At 40.1% G+C, this 24419-nt stretch overlaps 1 protein-coding gene across 1 annotated transcript in view; it reads right to left on the reverse strand.

Moving 5' to 3' along the window:
- Positions 1 to 24419, reverse strand: part of cntln (centlein, centrosomal protein) — a 70510-nt gene that overhangs the window by 23533 nt on the left and 22558 nt on the right. Inside the window, exons 10-18 of the mRNA XM_008317175.3 lie at positions 23546 to 23665; positions 21157 to 21278; positions 17143 to 17259; positions 10233 to 10333; positions 7733 to 7830; positions 6011 to 6540; positions 3285 to 3366; positions 2355 to 2427; positions 1814 to 2085 (exon numbers count right to left, since the gene is read on the reverse strand). Coding sequence (XP_008315397.1) covers positions 1814 to 2085; positions 2355 to 2427; positions 3285 to 3366; positions 6011 to 6540; positions 7733 to 7830; positions 10233 to 10333; positions 17143 to 17259; positions 21157 to 21278; positions 23546 to 23665 — 1515 coding nt within the window. The remainder of the gene's footprint in view (positions 1 to 1813; positions 2086 to 2354; positions 2428 to 3284; positions 3367 to 6010; positions 6541 to 7732; positions 7831 to 10232; positions 10334 to 17142; positions 17260 to 21156; positions 21279 to 23545; positions 23666 to 24419) is intronic.

The raw sequence follows: 24419 nt of genomic DNA on the forward strand, positions 1-24419 counted from the left end.
TCCCTCTCTTTTTTTGTTCTACCTCATCTGAACAACAGGTCATTCTATTCTCATACATTAATGTAGCACATTAGAGACACACGTAACTTTGTGAAATCACTTTGTCACTGTCAGAACCGAGGTCAACAAAAATGAACACAAAAGGCTGGTACCCCTTAATGCACTGTTTTTCAACTTTGGGGTCACGATTCCATGTGGGGTTGCCTGGAATTCAAATGAGGTTGCCTGAAATGTCTAGTAGTTGATAAAAAAAAAAAAACATGACAAACTGAAGCTGAAACTGAAGCACTGTAATACTTTCCATCTTTCAAATCTTCGCTGTGGCCAGTTGAAGATACTGCAGTAACGGTTTGAGAGACTATTTACAGTGTTTTCAGCCTTCTAAAGACAAGTTCGCCTAACCCTATATGTGATCAGGGAAAATAAAATCTCACTTTGTACACTAATCTGACCACTTTATATTTACAGCACAGTATAACAAACATGACCAGAATCAAAAGCCAAAAAACATCCAGAACCACTGCCTTAATACCTATGATAGTATATCTCAATATTAGTTTCTAATAAGTATCTCTTGTATCTAATAAGAAAATAAGGCCTAATAAGTATCTCTTGTATCTAATAAGGCTAAGAGGAAAGTAAGGACGGAGCAATGAAAGGACAGGGCATCCAGAGGTTCAGGAACAGGAGCAACACAAACACGTTTCTGTGAAAATGCCATGCTACTTCTCACATGACGGCCCCTGTGGAGGCTGTCCTAGGCCAATTACAAGAGAGAATCTTTGTTGCAGAGTTTCTGGGACCAACTGAAACAAGCCCAAAGTCCATCACCTCTTGGCCTTTACAGAGAGGGCAACAAGACTTGGCTTTGGCCAGTCGGTTGCTGCAACTTTCTCTGGAGGAGTGGCATTAATACTGCACAAGGAATGGGAAACAAACAGGAAGACAGCAATTCCATCTTTGCCCATTCATACACACGCAAGCTGTGCTGTGTTTTTGTTTGTGTGCATTCACTGCTGTGTCTGACTCTAAGGTCTCAGTGGGGCTCAGCAATCAGATGCCTGGGAAGGAGCACAAGGGCCACTTCCTGGGCAGCAACTCTATGAAGACTGCCCTCTAACCTCTGTGTACCAATACTGTATCTGTACAAATCCAGACCATAGATACACAGGCACAGAGACACAGGCACCTAATCAGGTGTCTACTGTGTCCTAACTTGGCTGCTGGAGTGTCTGAATTTGCTAGAAGTCTCCTGTTTGTCAGACTGACTACTGTGTCAGTCTTGTTATTTTTGTTATATTTGGTTTGTGTGTGAATGTATTTATAAGTCTATGGGTGTGTGTGTATACATATGTTAGTGATGAGATGGGTGTCCGAACGGGAAAGATTCTGTTTAGGTGCAAAGTATTTGGTGTTTTATTTACGATCTTCACCAAGTCCTAAGAGTTTCCTACCTGCAGGCAGGTACTAAATAACTCAATGAGCTTATGGCGCTGGACGCAGTCACACCGGGTGCTAAGGGCACACTCACGGGTTCATGCACTCGAAGACAGGAAGCTGCGAATGACACAAATTGTTGTGGAGGACTGACATGCTGAAACATTAACCACTATGAAAACGTAAGCGAGAGACTGTCGGCTCCTTTCTGCTATGGCATGCTGACCTCCACGGCAAAAGCCTGTCAGCCACAGATATTGAGCATCGTAAGAAAAAGAATAAATATGCAGCTTCCCTCTAAACAAAAAACAGCAAAAATGACAAAAAAGGATAATGACAAAATTAGAACTTTTGTGATACTTCTTAACCAATTTACCTGTATGACTTGTTTGCTGCCGCTGAGTTTTTCTGTGAGAGAGCTGAGCTGTGCCGACATCTTCTCATTGACAGTTTGTAGCTCTTTGGCAGAAAGCAAAGCATCTTTCCTGGCACTTTGCAGTATATAAACATGACGCTGTAGGGACTCGACACGCTGCTGCAGGGAGGTGGAGGAGGAGCAGCAACGGGTCTTCGTGAGCTTCCTCCTACTCCTGCACCGTCTTCTCTCTTCCCTCGTCCCTTGCTCCCAGGGCTCATGCTGTTTATCATCTAGCAGACGGAAGAACATGCAGACACCTCAGAGTTGACAAGAGCACAGGAAAACTCTAAATCCTTATTTAGAAACCACTGCTGGGACCTAACAGGCGTGTGTGAAAGTGCCTTGCGTATGAACAACTGAAAACTAAAATATATATAACAGCTTAAATAACATTTTTTCTTTTAGTGTGTTGTACAAAAAAGCAAAAGAGAGTTATCTGTTTTATGTCATTTGATCAATAACAGTAGGAACTTCTCTCAGTTTTATGTAGGTTTCTTACCTCGGGCCAAAATATTCCGTTTATTTCTGTACGACTCTCCTTGTACTTCTGAGTTCACTGAGCACCTGTAGAACTGCATAAAAAAAAAACTAGTTGACAAGCTGTGTGTAGAGACATAGATACTAATGACACTGTGATCATGTTCTGCGGCGACTTTAATGCAACATGACAAAATTGTCCCAAGCTTTAATATTTCATCTGCAGTCTGTTCAGCTAACTTCATCTGGAGCTCTTCTCAGCAGTTATCATTTCTGACAGGTTCTTGCGAGTGCCCTCTTTGTTCAATGACTGTCTCACTGAAGAGCTTGAATCCACTTCTACAGTTTGACGTTTGCACAAGTGTAAAGTCATTTGCACATTTGAGTGCCTACACAGGATGTTTCCAAACCCCATCCTTGTAGTGACATCAAAGAATGAAGTCCCCCCCCCCCTCTACCTGTTTCCTTTGTACAAGGGTCAGGTAGGATTTGATCAGTATTAGGTTTGATCACACGGTGTCTTGCTGAGAGAAAAAGGCGAGCACAACCTTTGCTTTGTGACAGTACGATGTAAGAGGTTAGGCCTGTCACAGCAATGAGCCATGAGAGGCTGGAGATCTGGAGTGGGGAGAGAAGGGGATCTAAAAACACCTTACATTTTCTGAACTTTTTTTTAAATCTGAAAATAAAGAGTTAGAGATCACTTCTTTGTTATAGCATACAGCTAAGACTGTCCGCAGCATCTTCTTTTTATGAACATTTTTTTACCATAATTTACACATATTAAGTGACACTTGCTTACGTTATTTCTTATTTTTCAACTTCTGTGTTATAGTACTTGTAAGTGAGTAGTAATAGTACAACTCTAAAATCTCTAAAAATGTATTATTTATGTTTTTATCAGCAGTGTGATGGCTTGGCTCATTCACAGAGATGAAAGTGAAACTCCAACCTTTCTTTCAGCTCGTCGTCTCTGAAGTGGCCTTTCTGAGGAGACAGTGTTGAGACTGTCAGAGAACTCCTCACCAATGTCACTGTAACCAAATATTAAATAAATTATTACAGGTGGCAAGCAAATCCAACAACACTTAAGAAAGTATCAACTGTGGAAAAAAAACAAAACAAACAATTTACTATTTATGGTTGACTTAGCTGACATCAAGCAAAAATATGTGCATTTTTGCCCCACTTTCCTCCAACAGGAAATCAATGTCTTCTCCAATTTCTGAGCTGTAATTGTAAATGTGAGTGTAAATTAAGTGAAATGCTGCAGTGTCGAGTGCTGATAGTGAATGCATCAACATGTATGAGAGCAGCTGTGGCCTTCATTAGCCCTCTGTGTGACAGACGTGTGTGAGAGGCACGGCTGAGCAAAGCCAAGCAAAGGTGCATCTGATGGACACACGGTAAGGGCTCCCTGAGACACACCGCCTCTCCCACACACACACACACACTGGCACACACACAGGTTTATTGACAGTGACCTTTGATGTGAAGGTGGAAGCCAGTGACATTTACGCTGGTGGGTTTATTAAGGTGGGGCTTGGGAAAAGCAGCGGTGGTAAAGACCACTGAGAATGGATCTAACTGGAACTTGACAAGACTGGAGGCTAGTTAGGGTTAAACCTGGTCCAGAGGGGGCACAGGGACTTGCTCAGGATCACTAATCGTCACCATTAAGACCCAGGTTACGGACCTGATGATAAAAAGTGTAACCGTATTTCTGCTAATAGTTCTGGTAAAGTTTCATAGTAGTGTGTCATTTAAATGTAGTGTATATATGCAGGCTCAACTGGCATAAAACAAAAGATTTTAAGGACAAAATATTGTTTACCTAAAAGGAAGTACGTACATATATGGGCATAAAGTAGTTTCCACTAGCTAATTTGTGAGTACACATGTTTTTCAATTTGGAGAACCAGGAATTTTGATGATTATTAAAAAATGTCTAGAATTTCTTTTTTGCTATATCAGAAAAACTTTTATATTTGAAAGTATATTTGGCTCATACATTCCAACAAATACTCACAGATTTACTCTTTGCTTGAAAAGAAATGGACAAGCACATTTTTTTTCTTCAATACAAAGAGTTTAGAGGAAGACTATTGACAGTCTTCCTGTCTTTGTTAAACTCTGCAGTTGTTGTCTAGTTGAGAACATCAGACATGTTCTGTACTTGGCCATATGTTTGAAGACATTTTGTCTGTTGGCTTCTTTAAAGTAAAGTTTTATTGAAATGTTTCTTGGAGATAGAAACACACAAAATCTATAAAGAATAAAAGTCTTTTCTTCTATTTATACATATGTTTTGATGCAGTAAAATATACTATCAATAACAACCTAGATGATAATCTTCTGATCCCAGACTTAAAATTAAAAGATGGTCTCAAAAAATGAAAAACAAAAAAGAAAAACACAAGTGAAGTGTCAGTAGTTGAGTCTGACATCTTCATTTCACCCTTTAAAAGTTATGGGTTTTTTTCTTCTACTAAGAACGCTCACCACACACGCAGAAGGCTTTACAGTAACAAATCAGTCGACAGGTGCCTTAAATAAGACAACATCTCAGTTTAGACCCCTTCCTCTCAAATCCACTTAGATCCTCCTCTCAGGTAAAAGTATATTAGACTGCTGCTTATTAGTTACATGGAGAGGCATTAGGAAAGCAGGGCAGAGCAGCGCCTAGTCCCTGTTAAACAGCCTCACACGGACAGAGCAGAAGGCTTACAGTCAGATGAATTAGTGAATGAAGAGCGAGGGACAGCGGTAAAGAGGGAGAGGAAGTGAAGTGAAATAAATATATGGGAGAGCTGAGTGTTTGAAATCAAATCATTCCAACCATCACTCAATAAATTTGAGCTCAGTGGCTTTTTTGCATAAAACGTACACGATTAATTACTGTCGATGGTTCTTAATTTAGACAGTGTTAAACATCTGGTAGTGAGCCAAGGAGGGTCATTCAATATACTTCTAACTAAATTAAAAAACTAAGAGGAGAGAGGAGATGGGGAGGGCGAGGTGTGGGTGGTTAAGACCTTGCTGAAGGAATGTGTGAAATGCGCACATTTGCCAATTGTATCTCATAAGATAACCAAAACAAGGCAAGGAGGCGTCGGCATCATTGGTGCAGGTCTGTGAGAAGAGAGCGTTGGGGGGTTGCTGCGGGATCCTTAGTGCTGTCAAGAGGGGGTTAGTGAAAGCACAGGACCAGTAAATTAAATCAAACTGCCAAACTGTCAATTCTAAGATAGCGTGACTAGTGCATGAAAATGGCATCACTGGAAGGTATCAGGTCTTTGGCGGCCTCCTTATCCCTGGGCTTTCCTGGCATCGGTTCAACTCTGTGTGGAGAGGTGGCTAATTAGGCATGCAAATTTCAGTCAATGAGCTCCAAGCGAGGCATCCCAGGATATTTCCAGGGATCTGACAGTACTTTCCCCCTCCTCTATCTCTGCTCTGTATCATTTTTGCTCACATCCTTATTTTGGCTGGTGAATACCAAACAGACAGACAATGAAATTCAATCACCCATTTGCTTACATTTTGCATATTCACGCTGTCCCCTCGTTGCAGCATGGCCCCTCCACAATACCGTGGAGCCACCCGCTTCACTTCAACCACCTAAAAATAATGAGGCAGGAAAAAAAATTGCTTCTGTGTGCGTGTGTGTATCGTTACCTCTCTACACTCATGTCCTCCCACTCGTCCTTAGTGGGACTGGGGCTGCGGCCTTGCCAGTTAATAACTTGATTGGGGCTGACTGCTCGGTGGCTACGATTGTGGCGGGGACCTCTGAGCCTTGTTGTTTTGAATTTAACCTTGGTACTAATATTGCTTACAATTCCGTCCGGCTGCGATGGTCCCACTTTGCGGTGCCTATAGAAGTCCCGGGCTGCTCTGAGAATCCCCAGGTCCTGTCTTAGCTTCAGCAGCTGCTTATGAAGTTTGGTAACATCTTTGCGGGAAGCAATCAGCTGGGATTCCAGTGCCATGATTTCCTTGCAGTGTTGCTCCTGTTCAGCCAGGGCCTTTGCCTGGACCATTTCTTCACAAACAGCTTCCTTGCTACGCAAGGAATCCAGGGAGGCTTGGAGTTTGCGGCAGTTATGGGCCAATTCTTTGTTGTCCTCCAGTAGATGTTCTTTTTCCTCCCTCAGCCTCTCTGTCTCCCTGTTTATGGACATAATTCTCCACTCCATCTGTTGAATCTGAAAGAACCACAACATAGGGCTTCAGAAGCACAAAAGGGTCAGATATTGCCTCTTACTTTTTTCGAAGCACAAAAGGGTCAGATATTGCCTCCGTTTTGTTTTTGGACCATGTTACTTTTTTTCCCCGTCTCCTGCAGGTGCTATTAGGGCAGTTGTATCGGCCTGAATAATGAGATGGGTGTGAAAAATAATTTTTATCATATAATATAAATGTAGTCCTGACAATTAGCATTAGAATCATAAATATGTGAAGAGTTTAGAGACTGTTACAGCAGCTGTCACTTCATTTATGAAGAGGCATGTTATTACACTACACCTGAGTCTGACCTGCTCTCTGTTCTGATGCATCAACAGCAAATGTAACATTGTTCTGTAAAACAAAAGGTCCGCATTTTCAGAATAACAACATTACTGTCCTTTTTTCTCCTCAAATGAAGAACCAGAACTGCCCTCCAGCCGACACTCATCTCACTTATTCCCCACTGTTTGTTTTTTTAATTCAGATCAGCAATTTTTAATTGTAAGGTAAAAAGGACATAGATTCTGAAGGAAACCCATCAACAGACATTTGTAGTTTTATTTTATTGGGTAAACCAGGTACCAGCTGAAGAAAATGTATTTATATAAATTCTGTGGAGAACACTGATGTAGTGATTCACCAATTACAATTTTTTACGTTTTTTTTGTGTGACCTGCCAAAAGGGTTTGTTGCCAATTCTGATTTTCCTTTTATTGAAAGCATAAAAAAAGTGTTAAAAAAGTGAAGTGACCTCATGGTGACTGCCACAGTCAGCCTTACTGTTACACATATTAGAAATAGCGAGTTTGATGCTTTCGTGGCTTTCTGCCAAAAACAATCGAGTTCCGATCACTGACCGGTGCATCTGTACAAGCAGGGGTTAAAAAATATGAAAAAATGATGAAAGTTGCCGTTTAAGTTGACTTAATAGTTTCTCCTATCCACTGCCAGTGTCATGACTTCGAGTTATTCCTAAGTGCAATTAAATAAAATTGGGTCTAAGTTGACACTTGACTTATAAATGAATGGTGCGGCTAAGACTTCCGAGAGTGTGAACACTCTTACTCTGAAGTTAAATCAAATTCTTTTAAAGCCATTGTGCTGTATTCTCTGTCGGAGTTCTTTTATTGGCAATGACAAAGAACACTTAATGATGACATTGTGCGTTACCTTTTTAAAAGTCGGTTCCATTTGCTCTGAAGAAACAGAAAGCTTTTTCGGAGTGCTCATTCTGACCTGGGGTTCCTCCAGCACATTGTGAACCAATTCTGCAGAGGGAACAAAGCTCATTATTGTGACATGACCAGTCAAACTCAAGTTCCTTCTCCAACTGAACAATAAAATGAGTACAGTAAATCAATTAGCATCACAAATGTGTAATTTCCAATCCAGGTTCTAATTTTTGTTTTCTATTTGAAAGAAACCACTAACGTTGGATTAGGTACGTACGGTTTTTTAACTGCTAAAGTCAATTTTTAAAATCTTATCAAATATTTTCCTGGTAAAACACACACACTTAAACTACTGTTTAAGTGTGTGTGTGTGTGTGATTTTTTTTTATATGCATTGATTTCAGCATGACAAGAAAGGTTACATTAACATAAAGGAGTTTGGCCGATAAGTATTAGGAAGAGCAGCAACATTGTCTAAAATAAAAACATGCAACTAACAAACTCTTGACAGGAGCCACAAGGAATGGTGGACAGGTGGTCTCATGCTGTACTACTTTTCTATCCTTGTTTCCCACAGAATAATTCTGGCAAATAATTGTGCTGCTAAATTGAAGCTGCAAAGAAATTTATTATTTTCACATAGAAAATACATAAACAATAAAATTAGAGAATTTGTGTTCATACATTTAAAAACGCTGAACTGTGTGAACTATGAAAAAAAAAACCCAAAACAACCAAACAAATAAAAATACCACAATATGCAACGCTTTTGCATTTAATTCTCTCCGGTAAAATGTTCATGCAACAAAGCTTCACATAATGTGCTCAAAAACCTTCGATTGTGACTTTTTAGGTTAGTACTTTTTTTTTTAGGATGCGTTGGAAGTAGAGAACACAAAGAAAAAACGGTGTTGAGGCTGCTGTAGTTTCTTGTTTGACACCTTGCCCAGGGAATTTTGTTACTATGAATTAGGAAGTTCTTTTTTCTTTCCGCCGTGTCACAGTCAATCAAACGGAGCACCAAATTGGACAGGAGAGCTGCCGTGTTCGATGGATACACAACCAGTTTTTGGAGTCAATTATCTGACTTCGGCACCAATGGCTTGGGACCTGGCACCTCAGCACTACCTTGATATGAAGACACAGTGGCTCCCTAGTCACCCTGTGTTGAAGGAAGTCCTGGCACAGCAGCATATATTAACGTCCCTCCCACGACTCCTCATGGGCTGCAGCACAAAGGCCCTGTTTCTTTCATCTGCTGCCTTTCATTAGCATGATTCCATTGTGAGCAATCAACCTGCTATCCCTTTGATCAGGTCACAGAGGTTCGTCCGGAGTACAGCTATGTGACCACCTTTTATTTTTTTACAATCTGGAGTTAACATTGAGAAAATACATATTTCACTAAGTGAGAAGTTAAACAAACTTAGTTGGATTCTGTAGCAATGTAATTTTCTATGTGCTGAAAGGCTTGTTTGTGAATAAATGCTTAATATTACTAGAAAGCTTATTTTAAATTGACTCATTAAAAAGAGCATTTTACAAAGACAGAGGATCATCAACAAGGTCAGTAAACAACAAATACACACTGCCTTCTGTAGAGGGCACTTTGTCCAGAGCTATTTCTATAGTAACAAACGCAGAACAATTTAAATTCCTAAATATTAAACCAGTCACTCAATCAATAAGTCCTTACAAAGAAGCTTCATTTTTTCGTTTAAACGCTTTACTGTCATTAGATGAGGATCCACTGTTTTAATCAGTGCCATGGTTTAAATCACACATTTGGAACTCCATTGGTGGACAATTAAAGTGACAGATTTGTTATTGAACAGGTTAATTAAGGACACTGATTGCAGCGGTCAGTTTCTGACAAAAGAATGCGGCTTTGATTAGAGCTAATGTGGTTTTCTACACAGGGGACGGTACATTCAGATAAAAGGATCCTTCGATCAATGTGCAAGGAGTTGATCAAGACATAATTGAGTTGATTTTTAATCCTTTGAGAGTTGTCTAATTCTTTTCACTGATGCAAATGACCAAATGCAGACTCTCATGTGCTCTTTTTTTTTAACCCCAGGATGTGATTTTTGTTTGCAGGTTGTTTTTTTTTGGATCACAGAAACTTAAGTCCTTTTGGCAGTGCTTCGTGACCACATTCTCATATCACAAATTTCTGGTCATCCCAGAGACATTTTATATAGACTTGTGAGGTCACATGATCGCAGCTATCAATCAAGATGTGCCAGCTCAGATATTGTTATATGCTGTGTTTCATTTGAACTTATGTTCTATTCATAAAAGTTAAATAATACAGTTGTTTAAGATTGCGTGTGGTGTTTTTTAAACAAAATTGTATTAATAATTAGTTGAAAAATTATTTTTATCAGTATTTGTTTTAATCAATTACTAGACATTTCAGGCGACCTCATTTGAATTCCTGACCTGGGGTAGGTTCTGGTATTTCCCTTTTAAAAAGAAGCTAAACAACGGCTCACCTTGGTGCTCATCGTGTAGAAATGTGCGCAGCTCCTTTACTGTTGCTCGGTCCATGGCTGCCTGTACTCGCAAAATGTCCATCTGCTCCTCCAAAACAGTTCTGCAGACACATATTTAAAAAATTATGTTTTTTAGACTTATATTTATTTTTTAAAAGCACAGGCAGAGGCAACACAACAAATGTATGACAGGTGTAAAACAATTACTCTATCCGAATCCACATTTCCAGAAAAAAAGATTTAAATTATGCACTAAAATATAATATAAGTAATTTGGAAATGCACCTGAAGCCTAATCTATATGGGAAAAGAAGAAAATTCTAAATAATAAAGAAGCCGTTTCACTGACAATCTTAATTTCATTTGTTGAGTAAAAGCTAACTCAGAATTTGGTAACTGTATCATTTTTTTCTTACACCCTATGAACTCAGGTCCAGAGATCTTTTTTACCTCATCGATGCACAACTTCTACATTGTATGATTCAGTCCCTTAGCTGAAGTTTAATACAATGGCAGAGTGAATACATTTACTCATTAAAATTGTTACAATTCATCAGGAAATCAAAGTGACAGGTAACATGAAAGACCAAGGCAGGAAGAACTGTGTTCACCCGTCTGTGTATCATAACAGAGAAGAGGAAAGGGGGCCCAATTACCTCTTTGCAATTAGCTTGATTTCTGCTAAAGGCTAATTATGTGAAGCCATGCTCAAGACTTTGCACTTTCAAGTTATTATTAGGACCTCAATAGCAGCCCACTGAGGATACATGCAGGCCCACAGAGACGCACACACCTGAAACACGCACCTAATTTCCCTCCCCACTGTGCCACAGAGTCAGAGGCAAACACCAGAAACGAGCAGCTGCTGCTACTGTAGTGGCATTCCTCCCACAGCTAACCTCATTACAACAGCGACGCGAACGCTGGACTTACTTCTAAAGACAGGCTGCGTGCAACGTTCATGACACAGTCAATCGTGGGAAACTGGCATATTTGTCAGAAATAAAAGTGACACTGTCTAAACTAACTTGTTAAATCACCAAATTATATTATCGTAAAATAATGATACAACAAGACAAAAGGAAAAAATTAATTCGCTTTTAAGCCCACCTTGTCCAGTAGAAGGCGGGTCTAATGGCCGGGCAAGCTTAAATAAGTACACAAAAGACTCTCCCTGGGGGAGGGTGAGGAAGCAGATGGATACATGTCGCTCCTGTATGGATCTGCCTCCATAAATGAACTCAAGTCGATGAGGCGCGGTACTGATTTATGTGTGGTGGAAGCTAATGGCACAACAAACAGAATTCTGCTGTATATAGCAAAAGCCTGTCTTATCTCATGTTTCTTTTTCACATATTTCGGTTGCTAATAGTATTGACGTGAAGGCACTATTCAAATGCAAAATTAAAGGATGAGATAATTTTCTTGGCTAAGCAAGGGATAGGGTTGCTGCGCCGGTTCAATGACCAGAAAGCCCTGAACGTGACAACTTACTACTTATTTGACCCTTTTCCAGTAATTATTGCTTATTGTGGAGATGTTGAGAATATACAAAAATCGCCGTCAAATAAAATGTCATCACAGTCATAGTGAATCCAGAGTAAAAAAAGATGCAGCCTGAGATGCTATCAAAGTTGACCCACTTTTACAATAACATGAAACTAGGGGCCAAAATTTAACATCATTAATCAACTGAGCTTATACTATACGGCATACGGCTTAACTGAACAGGAACGGTAAGACAGAAAGGGATTGAATGGCACTGGCCTCTAAAAAAAAAGTAGTGTTGAGAGTCACCATCTCAATAAACCACACAGCTTATACTGCAGCACAAGGACCAATGAAAATGTGATTTGTGGAAAAAAAAAAAACCCAAAACTTATCTACAAACACATAAATACTAAAAGAAACAAAATTATTTTCAAAGTTTTATGATCAATACAGTTGAATCTAATCTGCTCTACTTTACTCTAATCGAATCACAATAATGGTATTTTCTTAATCAAAAACCACCGACTCCCCTCACATTTCAGAAACTCTGCTTTTGTTTATGATCTCAACCTGTTCTGTCAAAGATCCATGACATAACAGCAGCTTCACTATCAGTTGGTTTGATTGTTTTTCATCTTAATGATGTCTTATGTAACTTGAATTGTTTATTTTCTTACATATAAATATGGACTTTAGAAATGGTTTGGAATCACAACTTATGATTAATTTAACATTTGGAAACTGGTCATCGATGCCGGTATAGGTGAACGCAAATCAATCGATCAATTTATACACACGCACACACACACACATACACTGATACCAGTATCAGCACCTGGCCTTACACTTAGAGTGACTGTTAACTACAGTACATGCAGCTGTGTTGTTTTCCTACTGCAGTTCAGTGTGTTATTACCCTTGTGTGTAGTTATTTATATTTTTATTGTATAATAAGTAGGTCAGTATTTTATGTCATCAGTTATGAGGTATTTTAACATGAGGAACAATGTGAGTTATGTGATGTTAACAAAACACTCAAAGATGAACTACAACAGTGGTTAGGCCAATGTCTCTTCTCAGTCTAATGGCACAGTGGCCTGATAAGATGTTTAATATGAGTGCTTCTCAGTTTAAGGAACACTTTATTAAGGGGAAAGTGGGAGACAATTGTAATTTGATATTGGCTGTAAATCTCCACTCCTTCACTGTTCAATTGGCAGTGTTAACTATGCAAAAAGGTTGATTTTATTCATCTTTATTTTTATTATTTCATCTTGGGTTGTAAGTATAAATTGTCTAACATGACGACAGTGTCATTTTGAAGACGTTTGTTGTATGCAGAAATATTTGTTTCCCTTTGGTTTAAATGTGTCTTTTGTTTATGAGAAGAAAATAAAATCCTGCATGATGCTAAGCTATCAGTACACAGACTGAGCTTTGCAAAATGCAGTGCCTTTGTAGGAATGGTGTTTTGGAGGTTTATTTAATAAAAAGGACATTTTATTAAATATCCAAATTTAACTCCGTACTTGTATAATTTGACCTTGTTTTGACACTCGATTACACTTGATGGTGCACTAAGCCTGTATGATAATAATAATTATTTTGGCAAATTATTCATTAAGAAAAAAAAAACATGCATCTGATTTTTAACACATGCATAATAAAATACATTCTGTGTTTATGTGATTAAATAAATGTGTCCCTCCTTAACTAAGCCCCGGTCCGTGGGGGCAAAAGAGTCTCATTAATACTAATACCTTCTAGTATTAATGAGACAAGATGAAACTAAAAGAAAATAAGAGGAATATGAGCAACATCAGAGTAAAGTTTATTAAACTAAATTAGTGTCAATGTGACTTACTAGCCAGGCTCACCCCCATAATGGTCAGAAAAAAAAAAAAAACAGAGCTGGTTTCACAGCTGCAGCAATGCAAATATTCTCGAAAGATTTTCTTCCCCTCTAATCTCTGGCTAATTCACATAGTGATGTCATCTATTTGGCAAATTGCCTTTGAGTATACACTTCATGTGTGAACTAAGGCTGTGATTCTGAAAAAAAAAAAAGCTTTTTTTTTTAAACCAGAAGGCCTCTACTCAACAAGTTAACTTACTAGTAGTCATATTTTTAAACCAGAAGGCCTCTACTCAACTGACTGTAAAAGTTAACTTACTAGTAGTCATGTCATGTCTTGGTGTTCTATGAATATCTTAAATATATATCGAAGTCATACAAGCGGTCCTTGACTTTGTTGGACACAACTCAATATTCGCCAATAAGTCAAAACTCACATTACAGTACATAACTATCTATGTCACTCACATAGGCTAAAGCAGTGGTAACATCATAATCCAGGACATAAAAACATCGGAAGAATCTGACTTACACTTGGGAGCCATAATGAAGTGCAAAAATTTCACAAAAAAACCAGACAAATAAAAAAAAAATTAAATGTAGCACAATCCAATGTACGGTGAAGTTTTAATATGGTAAGTCTGCATGATGGAACAGGACTTTTTAAATTTAAATTTATGTGACATGGCGACGTAACTATGAAATGCCGTAGGTAGAGGACGTCGTAAACTGATGACATCCTTGTATTTACAGATTTGTGTATAGAAGTGTCTTGTCTCACTGTCTTTATAAAGTGTTAGACGTAGCACCCAATCGTTTCTGGGGAAGTTTTCTAGTCTAACATGTCAGGACAACAAATAAATTGGCTCAACATATATGGTCCTTGTGGTAGTGTGAAAAAAGATTCAAAAGAATAAAGAGTCAAAGAATAAAGACACTGATTATTTCTCAAGTCCTTATGTCGTAAAATTGAGCCACAGGGAAGCAGTTAAATAATAAAAGAGCAGAGAAACTAACAGTTTCACCTTCTACTACAAAAATCATATTCCTGTATCACAGGGAGTCCAGGGCTTGATCACCTTCTCTTAGCACTGGAGGGACCCACTGAGCTGGAGTTGCCCTGGCAATATTAATTTTTAGGAAATGGTCATATGTGTCTTGAGACCCTGTTTATGAGTGTTGTTTTGAGGAGCTGATAGGTAGCATCTGTGCACAGCCTTATGACAACACAGAGGAGAAACCAAGAGACAAATGGAGTGTAAGAGCCAGCAGTCTGAATCCAGCAGCTACGTATTTAAAGTTTCATTAGGGGCTTTATTCGACTCTAAATTTTTCTGCTGCTGAGCGTTTATTAGACATCAGAGGTCCACTGCTAACCGTTATCTAGCATAACCTTCACAAGTCCAATCATAAAACGGTCAACTGAACAATGACCTGTAACTGCAGCTCAAGTGTTTCCAGGTAGTTATGACTTCAAAACTCTTGATGTCAGAGCAATCATATATATATATATATATATAAAACTATAATATATATAAAACTTACGTCCCCTAAATCACAGCAGAAATTTACATTGATAAAATCTGATAGCTTTTTCTCTAACTGGTTTAATCCTTTTTTGATACAGAAAAGTAGGGAAGACTCAGAGAGAAGAAGTCGATTTCACTTTGTTTAAAAAAACAAATTCTTCATGTATGCAGATTGATGTTTACAGATTCCATCCAAGTTTCCCTTTCATTATCCACCTAAGTAAGAGAGATGGGAGGGGTGGGGGTTGTGTGTGAGGTGGAGGTGGTCGGGGCACATGAATGTGATCAACAAATCCCAGAAGAACAGCCAGTTACAGTTTGGAAAGAGGCCATATGCTTGTGATCCCCCGAGTGTTTCCTCACAGGTCAAGACCAAGGACCATGCATGAGCACGATAGTCTGAAAACCCCTCTACCCACAGGCCCCACTCCCTACCAATCCAGTGCTCTGCTCTGCTCAGCTGTGGTGTGGCTGGGCAGGCGGGCGGATGGACATCCCTTAACAGGCAGCATTGTCGGCTCTGGGGCCGCTAGCCTGTAATTAGCTTGGACAGCTCAGGCTTGGAGAGAGGCAGTTAGGCTATATCATAATGAGCTCAGCTGGGATTAGGAGGACAGGGCGGGGGGGTGAAGAGGGGAAGGAAGAATGGGGGAAGGGGGGCAAAACCCAGAATTCTGGCCTCAGCCAACTGCAGCACCACAGAGGCCAGAGGGAGGCAACTGGGAAGACGAGTAAGAGAGGAGGATGGCACAGAGACGGGGGATAGAGGAGGTATGAGGTGAGGAAAGGTGAAAGCTGGGGAAGACTGGGCAGAAAAAGGAAATGTGGCTTTAGGCCAGGTTCTGTGGAGCCTTACGCTGGGTCAGTATTCATGACATTGTTACAGGGGCTTCTCTACATCAAACCACACAATGGCAACACCACATCCAGATAGAGAAAAAAACATAATGAAAAACAAAAGATTTCATGCTGTAACCATTCCTGATACGATCTTCCACATGTACAACTTTTGATTCGATTTGTCTTTTCCACTGGAAGTGATTTGAGCATTTCATAAATAGCAAGTAAGTAAATCAGCAATGGACGTGGTCCAGTGAAAGTTCACTAATGGTAGAAGGTTACATAAGTTTAGGTTAGACTCTGGTTTCAGCTTCAGACTGTCAATGCCAACGGGCAGCACTCATTGGGTCAGCAGAGACACAGTAACCTCCATGCTGCTCTCTATTCCCATCCTGTCTGTTAGGGCTCACTAGTCTGTTCCACATTTCCTCTGTTCAAGAACGGCTTCATCAGCTTTGCACTTTACCACAATATAAGCAGCTGGTCAGGGCACTCTCTACTATGATTTCTGGTTATTATTGTGAAGAACTTCTAAAAAGATGTGCGGGTAACCACCTCACCCCTGCCCATCTTGGGCAGTACACCACTGGAACAGCCAGCTGTGATTAGTTGGTGGTTAAAAAAACAAGTGTGTTGTTTTTATAACTTCTTAAGATTACAGACAAGATGCAAGATCACTGTCAGTTGACACAGAACCATAACTCTCAGCCATCTACTACTATCAACAAATACTGTCTATATTTGTTTACTGTTTACAATTACTACACAACAATCTGCATCATTTAAAATCTTGTTCATTCTGGATGTTTCAGTTGTTTCTCATCTTTTATATCACGACTGGACGTGTGTTTCTGGTGGTGTTATTCTGATGGTTGAACACTGTTTCTCTGTTACAGCTACTTGGGTGTGGTCTTTTCAAATTTATGGACAATTTTGCACATCTATTTGTCTGTATTTTTTAAATTTAAAACAGTGTCTCCCTGAATTTACACAGCACACATCTGTTTTAACTTTAAGTCTTTTACCTAAAAGGGAGTGTTTTAAAAAGTGCACCAATTGAGTTACAACATAACATTTTGTAATAAATATTGTTTCACAAATGGAATGGAATAAACATTCAAACAAATTTCTTATACTTTTTTCTTTTAAACTGTTATATTTCTGGGTCTGGGATTTCAGTGAACAATTGACTTACTTTTCAATGGAGAGTTTTCTGGTGAGATTTTTCAAATAGGCCAGTTCATTCCACACAGCATCGCTGTTCTCTTGTCTGAGTTGCCAGGGCTCGGCCCGCTGTGTCCTGCCACCTGGTCTGGAGAGAGAGCGGTTCATTGGGGGGGAGACACACACACACACACACACACAAAAGGAAGAAAAAATATGCACACAGATGGAAAACAAACACACTAACAAGGGAAAATGGATCATACTTAACATCACCTTGCTCTCTCTGGGCAGCTCACACATAGGGTAACGAGGCCCCTTAGTCTCACTCTGTTTTTGTTATTCAGCCATCTTTGTAAGTATTCAAATGAGCGGCCTTGACTTTGACATTTCATGTACACAGGTTTGCATGTTTGTAAAGGCCCAGGGCACTGTCAGTGTGGCAGGGCAGCGCTCCATTCCCTCAGCGCCATGCAAATGTAAATAATGGCAAAAACAGGATCACAAACGAGGTCATTCAAATGTCTACAACTCACGTATGAATACTTAATAGGATTTTGTGCTCAGTAGCTGCACCCTCCAAACGAATAACATACATACACACACACACTCAATCTCACACACACAGCAGCACTGCTCAACTCATCAATCAGGCTCTGCCCCCCACATTCTGTTCCTATTAGCCTTTCATTTGCTAACTAAAACAGCTCTAAGTGAGAATGCCAAGGACTGCAAATTTGGCAGATGAGGAGAAGTTAAGTTGTTTTTTTTTTTCCGTTCACATGAAGTAGAGTTTTTCAATACAACTAAATCAATGAAGAGGAGGTGTGGATATCGATTGTGAGTGACACTGCTATGCAGGAAGGTTCCTTTTCCTGTAGTCATTATTGGCAATATGGACTCTGCCATGCTGCGCTAATACTAGTTAAACCCGTGGGCCTGGGATTTGGAGGCAACAGAAAAAAGCAAATGTTTTCATTTAATACAGCTAATGCCCCTGTGAGCAATTTGGAGCCATTGAAGTTCCTTATAGAATATGTTGGGAGTGTGTGTGTGTGTGTGTGTGTGTGTGTGTGTGTGTGCAGTTAGTCTGGGTGAGGTTCCCAAAGTGCAGAGCTACTTAACAGATCATCTCAACGTGCAGGAAAGGAGGTAGACACGGAGCACAAAGCATTTCATCATGAACAATCTTCACACTAACTGAGCTGATCATAAATTCAAAATGTTATTTTAACCCTCACCTTAGTTTATTTTTTAATATGTTTTTAGTAATGCAGTGTATCGACTAAATTTCTTAGTGTGCACACAACTCTATAGAGTTACGGTAAAGCTTTACATTTTTTAATTTGTTTACCCTGAGTCTAAAAACTGTTGAACATGGAGCCATGAGAGAGCTATCTACTTTAGGCCTCAGTGATTCCTTCCCTCTGGTATCTGAGTTTCCATTATTAAGCAGGAGGAAATAGAAAGAACTTTTCTAAGCCGCTACAGCTAATTGCTCTGATTCAGGGGGAATCTGTTTATGGGCGCAACTTTGATCAGAGTACAGATGCTTTAATAACATTTAATTTTATTTGCTCACCCCATCATCCCCAGTCTGATTAAAAAACTTTTTCCCTTCGCTAATATCAATAAGAAGTTGGCTTTTTCCCCCTCTCCTTCATGCCATTTTGGGAAAATATGTTGGTAATGTTGAATGGCAGGGTAGCTTCACTGCGACTGGCCAACTGTGCACTACCTGCATGCTGATAAGTCAATAAGGCGTTTGTCTACTCTGTGATTGGTTGGTAGAACTAGTTATCACACACAGGGCTGATGTCGTACAGAAACTGAAATCTGTATGAATTTTTTAAATATCACTTTACTCGTGTTATGAGAGTCATGTTTGATATGTCGATTTATTTTTATCATTTAAGATATTTGTGTTAAAACCTGAGACAAAACCAAATACTTAAGAGATTTGTGAAAAAAACAAAAACATCTGGGTTTCAGACAATCAGAGGGGCCGGGAAGACACCAAATCTGGACTGGACCTAATTATTGTCACCTTGGCACAGAGGAAAAGAAACCACCTGTGACAAACTAACAATCAACTGTCATTAATAATGATGGTAATCAACAGTGATTAATCATGATAAAAAATAAATCTGGAAAGAAATGGAAAGTAAATTTATTTTTAAAAAAGACACAATGACAAAACACCTATTTTATCATCTTTTAAAATTAGAACTTTGTAGTTTTATTTCTGAGAACTAGACAATATGAGGTTTGACATCTTACCCAACATTAAACTGGTGTCCAAGCTGGGTTTAAAAACTTTAACCTTAAATGAAATCAGTTACACTATAGCGTTATTGTTTTATCAGTCAACATTAACAGACTTTGACATCAACATAATGTGCCACTTGGGATCCAGAACGTTTCCACTCAACTAACTTTGGTTTGTCAAATCCTTATCATATTTAAACTAATCCGTGAAACAATACATATAACAAATGTATACAGAGTATCTCTTGCTGTGACATCAGTTTGTGTAAATGTACCATCCGCTGTATTTGTCCATGAGTGTTTGTGTGTATCAGGTAAGGACACTCCTGCATGCAAAGAGGAAAACAAATGACCCCCCACATTTGTCCAAAATGGCAACAGCGCAGCATGCTAGATGGAAGGAAAATCCCTAACAAGCTCAAAATGCAATGAGACTCATTGCCCTTCCCCACCGACTTGTTAAGACCCAGATTTACCAGGACTAATGGGAGTATTTAAGTCATTTTCTGTTGTCTCTCTTTCAGGATGGCATTATCCCAATGGGATTAACAGTGATTTCAAAAAGAGGCATAATGCCCTATGAATACCAGCATCATTATGTTGAGTGACTGGCTGGTGCCACGCAGGGCTCAGAGTGAAAAGGCCACGCCTGCCTGTTGCAGTAATTTCATGTCAAATCAGTCATAAAATACAAACACATAGAGACAAGAAATGCTCATCCTATCTAAATCCTCTTAGCTCCGACAAACACATAGAGACAAGAAATGCTCAATCTAAATCCTCTTAGCTCCAAGCACGTAACCTCATCTCAGGTTAATTTAGTCTAATTAGAGAAACATGTATATAATTATGTGACAAAAGCTCTCTTCTATTTCTTTCATAACTCGTTATGATATAAAACAAATCAAAGCTGGGGTTGTATTCTTAGTTCCATCTCTCTGTCTTTGTTCCCACTCTCTTAAACACATGCTGCTGAGCCGCGCTGAGCCGACACGAGGCGGCTGGAGCCTGGCGCTGCACACACTCTCACAATACACTTTCACACAGCCCACATTGCACTGCTGTTTTCTTTAATTAACCCTGAGAGAAAACAGCTGATGGGGTCAACACTTTGCTCCCGCATGGCCACCAAAACATATGCAATTTTAGCTACATTTTAAGATGCCCTCTTTGACACTGTTGGAAAGAATAAACAGGCAGAGAAAGCGAGGAAAGGTGGGAGAAAACAGTTGGATGGAAGACCTTAATATTAAGGGCACATTTTAAGATTTGTGTTAAAATCCCGTGGTTTAATGTGAAGATGACAGGTCAAAGCAGAAAATGGCCCTCCCCCATCCTCCCACGTCTCTCTATAGACTATCTCAAACACCTTACACCCCAGGACCAGACACTTACAGACTGTGGTTCTCACATCCTAATGAACACTGCGGGAAAAGAGATGCAGTAGCACACACACAAAAGTCAGCCAAAAATACAAGGCTTAAAACCTCAGAGCTTTATCAAGGGAAAAATTGCAGGAAGGAATATCATTTAACCAGGTCCAGTACTGTGTCAGAGAACATACAGGGAGCAGAGTTGTAGCTGTTTTGTAAATGTTAGTAAGTAGTTTTTCTGCTTACACTGTTTTTGTAATAACATGAAGTAAGGATTGCAATTGTTTAAAAAAAAGGGTCAGAAGCTAATGCTGTTTTTGGGCTCCTCAGCATTGAAACGTTTGGCAATCTCTGTTCTACTTGTCTAAGTGTTAGGTGCCAGTGTGTTCTCAGTGCGTACTCACCTGCCAGATGATTTTTCCAGTTCTTTAATCTGGTCTCTTACAACTTTGTAGTTGCTGTGAATCAGACACAGGCGTTCACGTCGTTTATCATGAGCCCTCCTCAGCTCTTCGTTCTCCACCGTCTGTAGGACAAGATTTGTTTTTTTCACAGTTGTACATTCCAAATTAAACATTCGAACAAACAATAGAAGACGGGGCCCTCGGCTTCACGTGCACTAGCACAGCAGTGTGGCAGCAGGAGTGAGAAAAGCTGCTCATTGTCTACATATTTAAACTGGTCCACAGTTGGAACATCTTTACCTGACAGGAAGCAGCAGGTTCACCCTCACTTCCTTTCCCTCTCCCTGACAAGTGCTTCAACTGCTAATCTCACTGGGAAACTGAGACATCATTAATGCATGACAACAACATGACATGTCGATGGGGCCACAGAACACCGGGTAAACATACATGCATTACTAAAACACGCGCCCAATAACTACACTCTGAAATTCAGTGACTGGAGGTACTGCCTGATGGCCAGTGCCAGTTGTTTTGGTGGGGGATGTAGCCATTGGTCGGCTGCTGACAGTGTTGACAGCTATTAAAACACAGCAAGATTGGGCTCTAGTGTTAAAGAATGAGTAAGAGAACACAACATATAGATTTTTCTTGTCAGGGCTGCCCCTCCTCCCCATCACACTGACCTTAACAGCAAGGGCGATGGAGAAAATACTTTCAACAGGCAGGACAAACAGAGGTGGAGAAAGGAGAGAGGAGGGGAGAGCTGATGAAAATAGAGAGCAGAAAAAGACCAAGAACACAGAAATTATAAAGAGGAGGAAGTAAAAAAAAAAAAGGCAGAGCAAAATAGAAAATGAAAAGAAGAGTGCAGGACAGGTTTCTGCTTGAGTGGCCAAGGCTAGGGAGAGTTGTCGAGTGCTTTCTGAAGGGAAGGAGCTTGTTTACTGCTGATATGACACGGCTGCCCTGCAGAGAGGGAAATGCGAGCCCTCAGCCCTGTTATTATTAACAAGGACAAAGAGAACAGAGACAGCACACAAACACGGGCGAGACTCACAAGTGGTGTGCACACATGTGATACACATTCACACTGTCAATGTGACAAGTATGGATTTTCCCTCGTGCAGATTATTCACAGAGGACGTCTGCAGGACATCCTCGGCCCTTCGAGCTGCCCCCCCGACCTCACAAACACAGCGTCTTAATGAAAGGTGCCAGAGCGGTGCAGTGTTAACTAGTTGAACCAAGAGCTGGGGGAGCACACAGAAGAGTTGGAGCTGACTGATGGAGGGACTGGATGGAGCAAGTGGCAAGCATTAGCCACATCATGGCTTCCCAGGCTCCTTATAGATCCTCCCCTGGGCAGCTCAGCTCTGGTCATCAGGCCACAGGCCCTTGCCCACAGATCAATACGGCCCCTTACTCTGCCAGCATACACATCAGTGGAAGTTCTCAAGCTGAAAAATAATTACACTGCAACAGCTACTGTTTATTTTGTAAGTGTTTGGTGTAGGTGGAGAAAAAAGTCACCATTACTATAAGAATTGTTTGTTTGTTTTTACTGCTCGCTGCTAAGGTCAAATATTAATGTGCGGGGCTGGTGTGATCCAATCAGACATTTTCGATTGACTGCTGGTACTCTATGTTTAGGTGTGAGAGTGTACACTGTATAAGGGTGGGCCACATTTCGTGGTAAGGTTCCATACTGTGATTTATTTTGTCTTATCGTTAGCTCTCATTGAAAAGCAGAATTTAAAAACACGTTCATCTAAGACTTCAAATAACCAGAAGGTTAAACGCAGTGGACAAACAACTTGTTCTATTTTGTCAGAGGCAAGTGGTCGACTGAAGAAACATCAGGAAAATTAAACAAACTACAGAGGAAACTAACAAACTATGTCAAAGTTCTATTCCTATGGAACAATGTAACTCAGTATAAGTGTGCGGGGAGTGATTTTATTCACTAAATTCATTTAACTGTAGATTGTCCTTGTTTTTCTTGATATCATTTTGACATTTACTCATTAGAGGAGCAGAACATTACTCATGGTCTTAGAAGACTAACCATGAAAGGGTTAAAAAAAAGTTATTCTGCAGAAAGCGCTGCCAGCATCAACATTTAAAAGGGGGTTCTGGTCAACGTTAATGTTTTCTAACGGTGTCTCTAGTTCTGTCATGTTTTCCGAACTTCACAAGTGATGTGCCCTCGGTATTGGTTCTATTACAGGACAGTCATCGCCATGAATTCATGAAGAAATAATTGAGAAAGCTGAGACATGATAGATTTTTAAAAAAGGAGTGTGTTGGCAAGGGAAAAGTAGTTTCATGTACCACAAAACACACAAGAACATAACTTTTTAATTTCTACATTCATATCAGCAGTTACCTTCAGTTGCAGCAGCTCTTCCAGGTCTTGAATCCTCTGCGCTGCTTCCTTTTTCCTCCCACTATCTAATTCCGCACTGCTGGCTGGGGACAGAGACCTGGACCGTTGCACAGGTGCACCCTGGGACAGGTGAGCAAAAAAACACTGCGTTGTGAACTTGTGCACACAACAATTAACAGCTGTACTGAGAGAACGCCAGTAATGGAATTATACATGATGTTTCCATTTCCACATTTTACCTTGAGGGAAACACGCACACTGTCTTCTTTAGTACACACATATGCACATTCAAACAAACATGTTATCAGAGGAATTAAGCAGCAGCAGCAGCAGCAACAGCAGCGGCAGTGCAGAAGAAGATGAGAGAAGGCTAACTTCTTTGCTCTGTGTGTGTGTGTGTGTATGTGTGCACGGCTCGGAAGTGGGAGTTGCAAGCTGAGAGCGGCAAAGGTTTCTCCCTGCGACTAGCTAATGAGTATGTTCATTTCCATTTACATTGTTTCTTTGACAATAATGATGTCCCATTAGGGGAGACTAAAGGGGCTATAGATTCCAGAATGTGCTGGGCTTCATTACAAGAGGTGGGCAGGGAGGCCGCTTTAATTGCTCTACTAGGGGCCTCCAGGTTACACTTGATAGGACAACTGCAAGAGGTGCCGATTAATGGGGGTGGGGGGATGAGGTGGAGAGAGGGCGCAGCTTGCTCACCAGCCTTGTCTGTCGAAATAAATAAAGAAGTAGAGAAGTGCTGGGGCAATGCAGTTGAAAGCAGTGGGAACAATATGCTAGTGGAATAAGAATATGAGAGGATAGGAGGTCCCCTGTGGTGTGAGGCAGGGCTGACCAGATGGCAGGCTAAAATATGTAATACAAC

Source organism: Cynoglossus semilaevis, chromosome 9, assembly GCF_000523025.1.
Source record: "Cynoglossus semilaevis isolate Cse_v1.0 chromosome 9, Cse_v1.0, whole genome shotgun sequence".
Classification (NCBI taxonomy): domain Eukaryota; kingdom Metazoa; phylum Chordata; class Actinopteri; order Pleuronectiformes; family Cynoglossidae; genus Cynoglossus; species Cynoglossus semilaevis.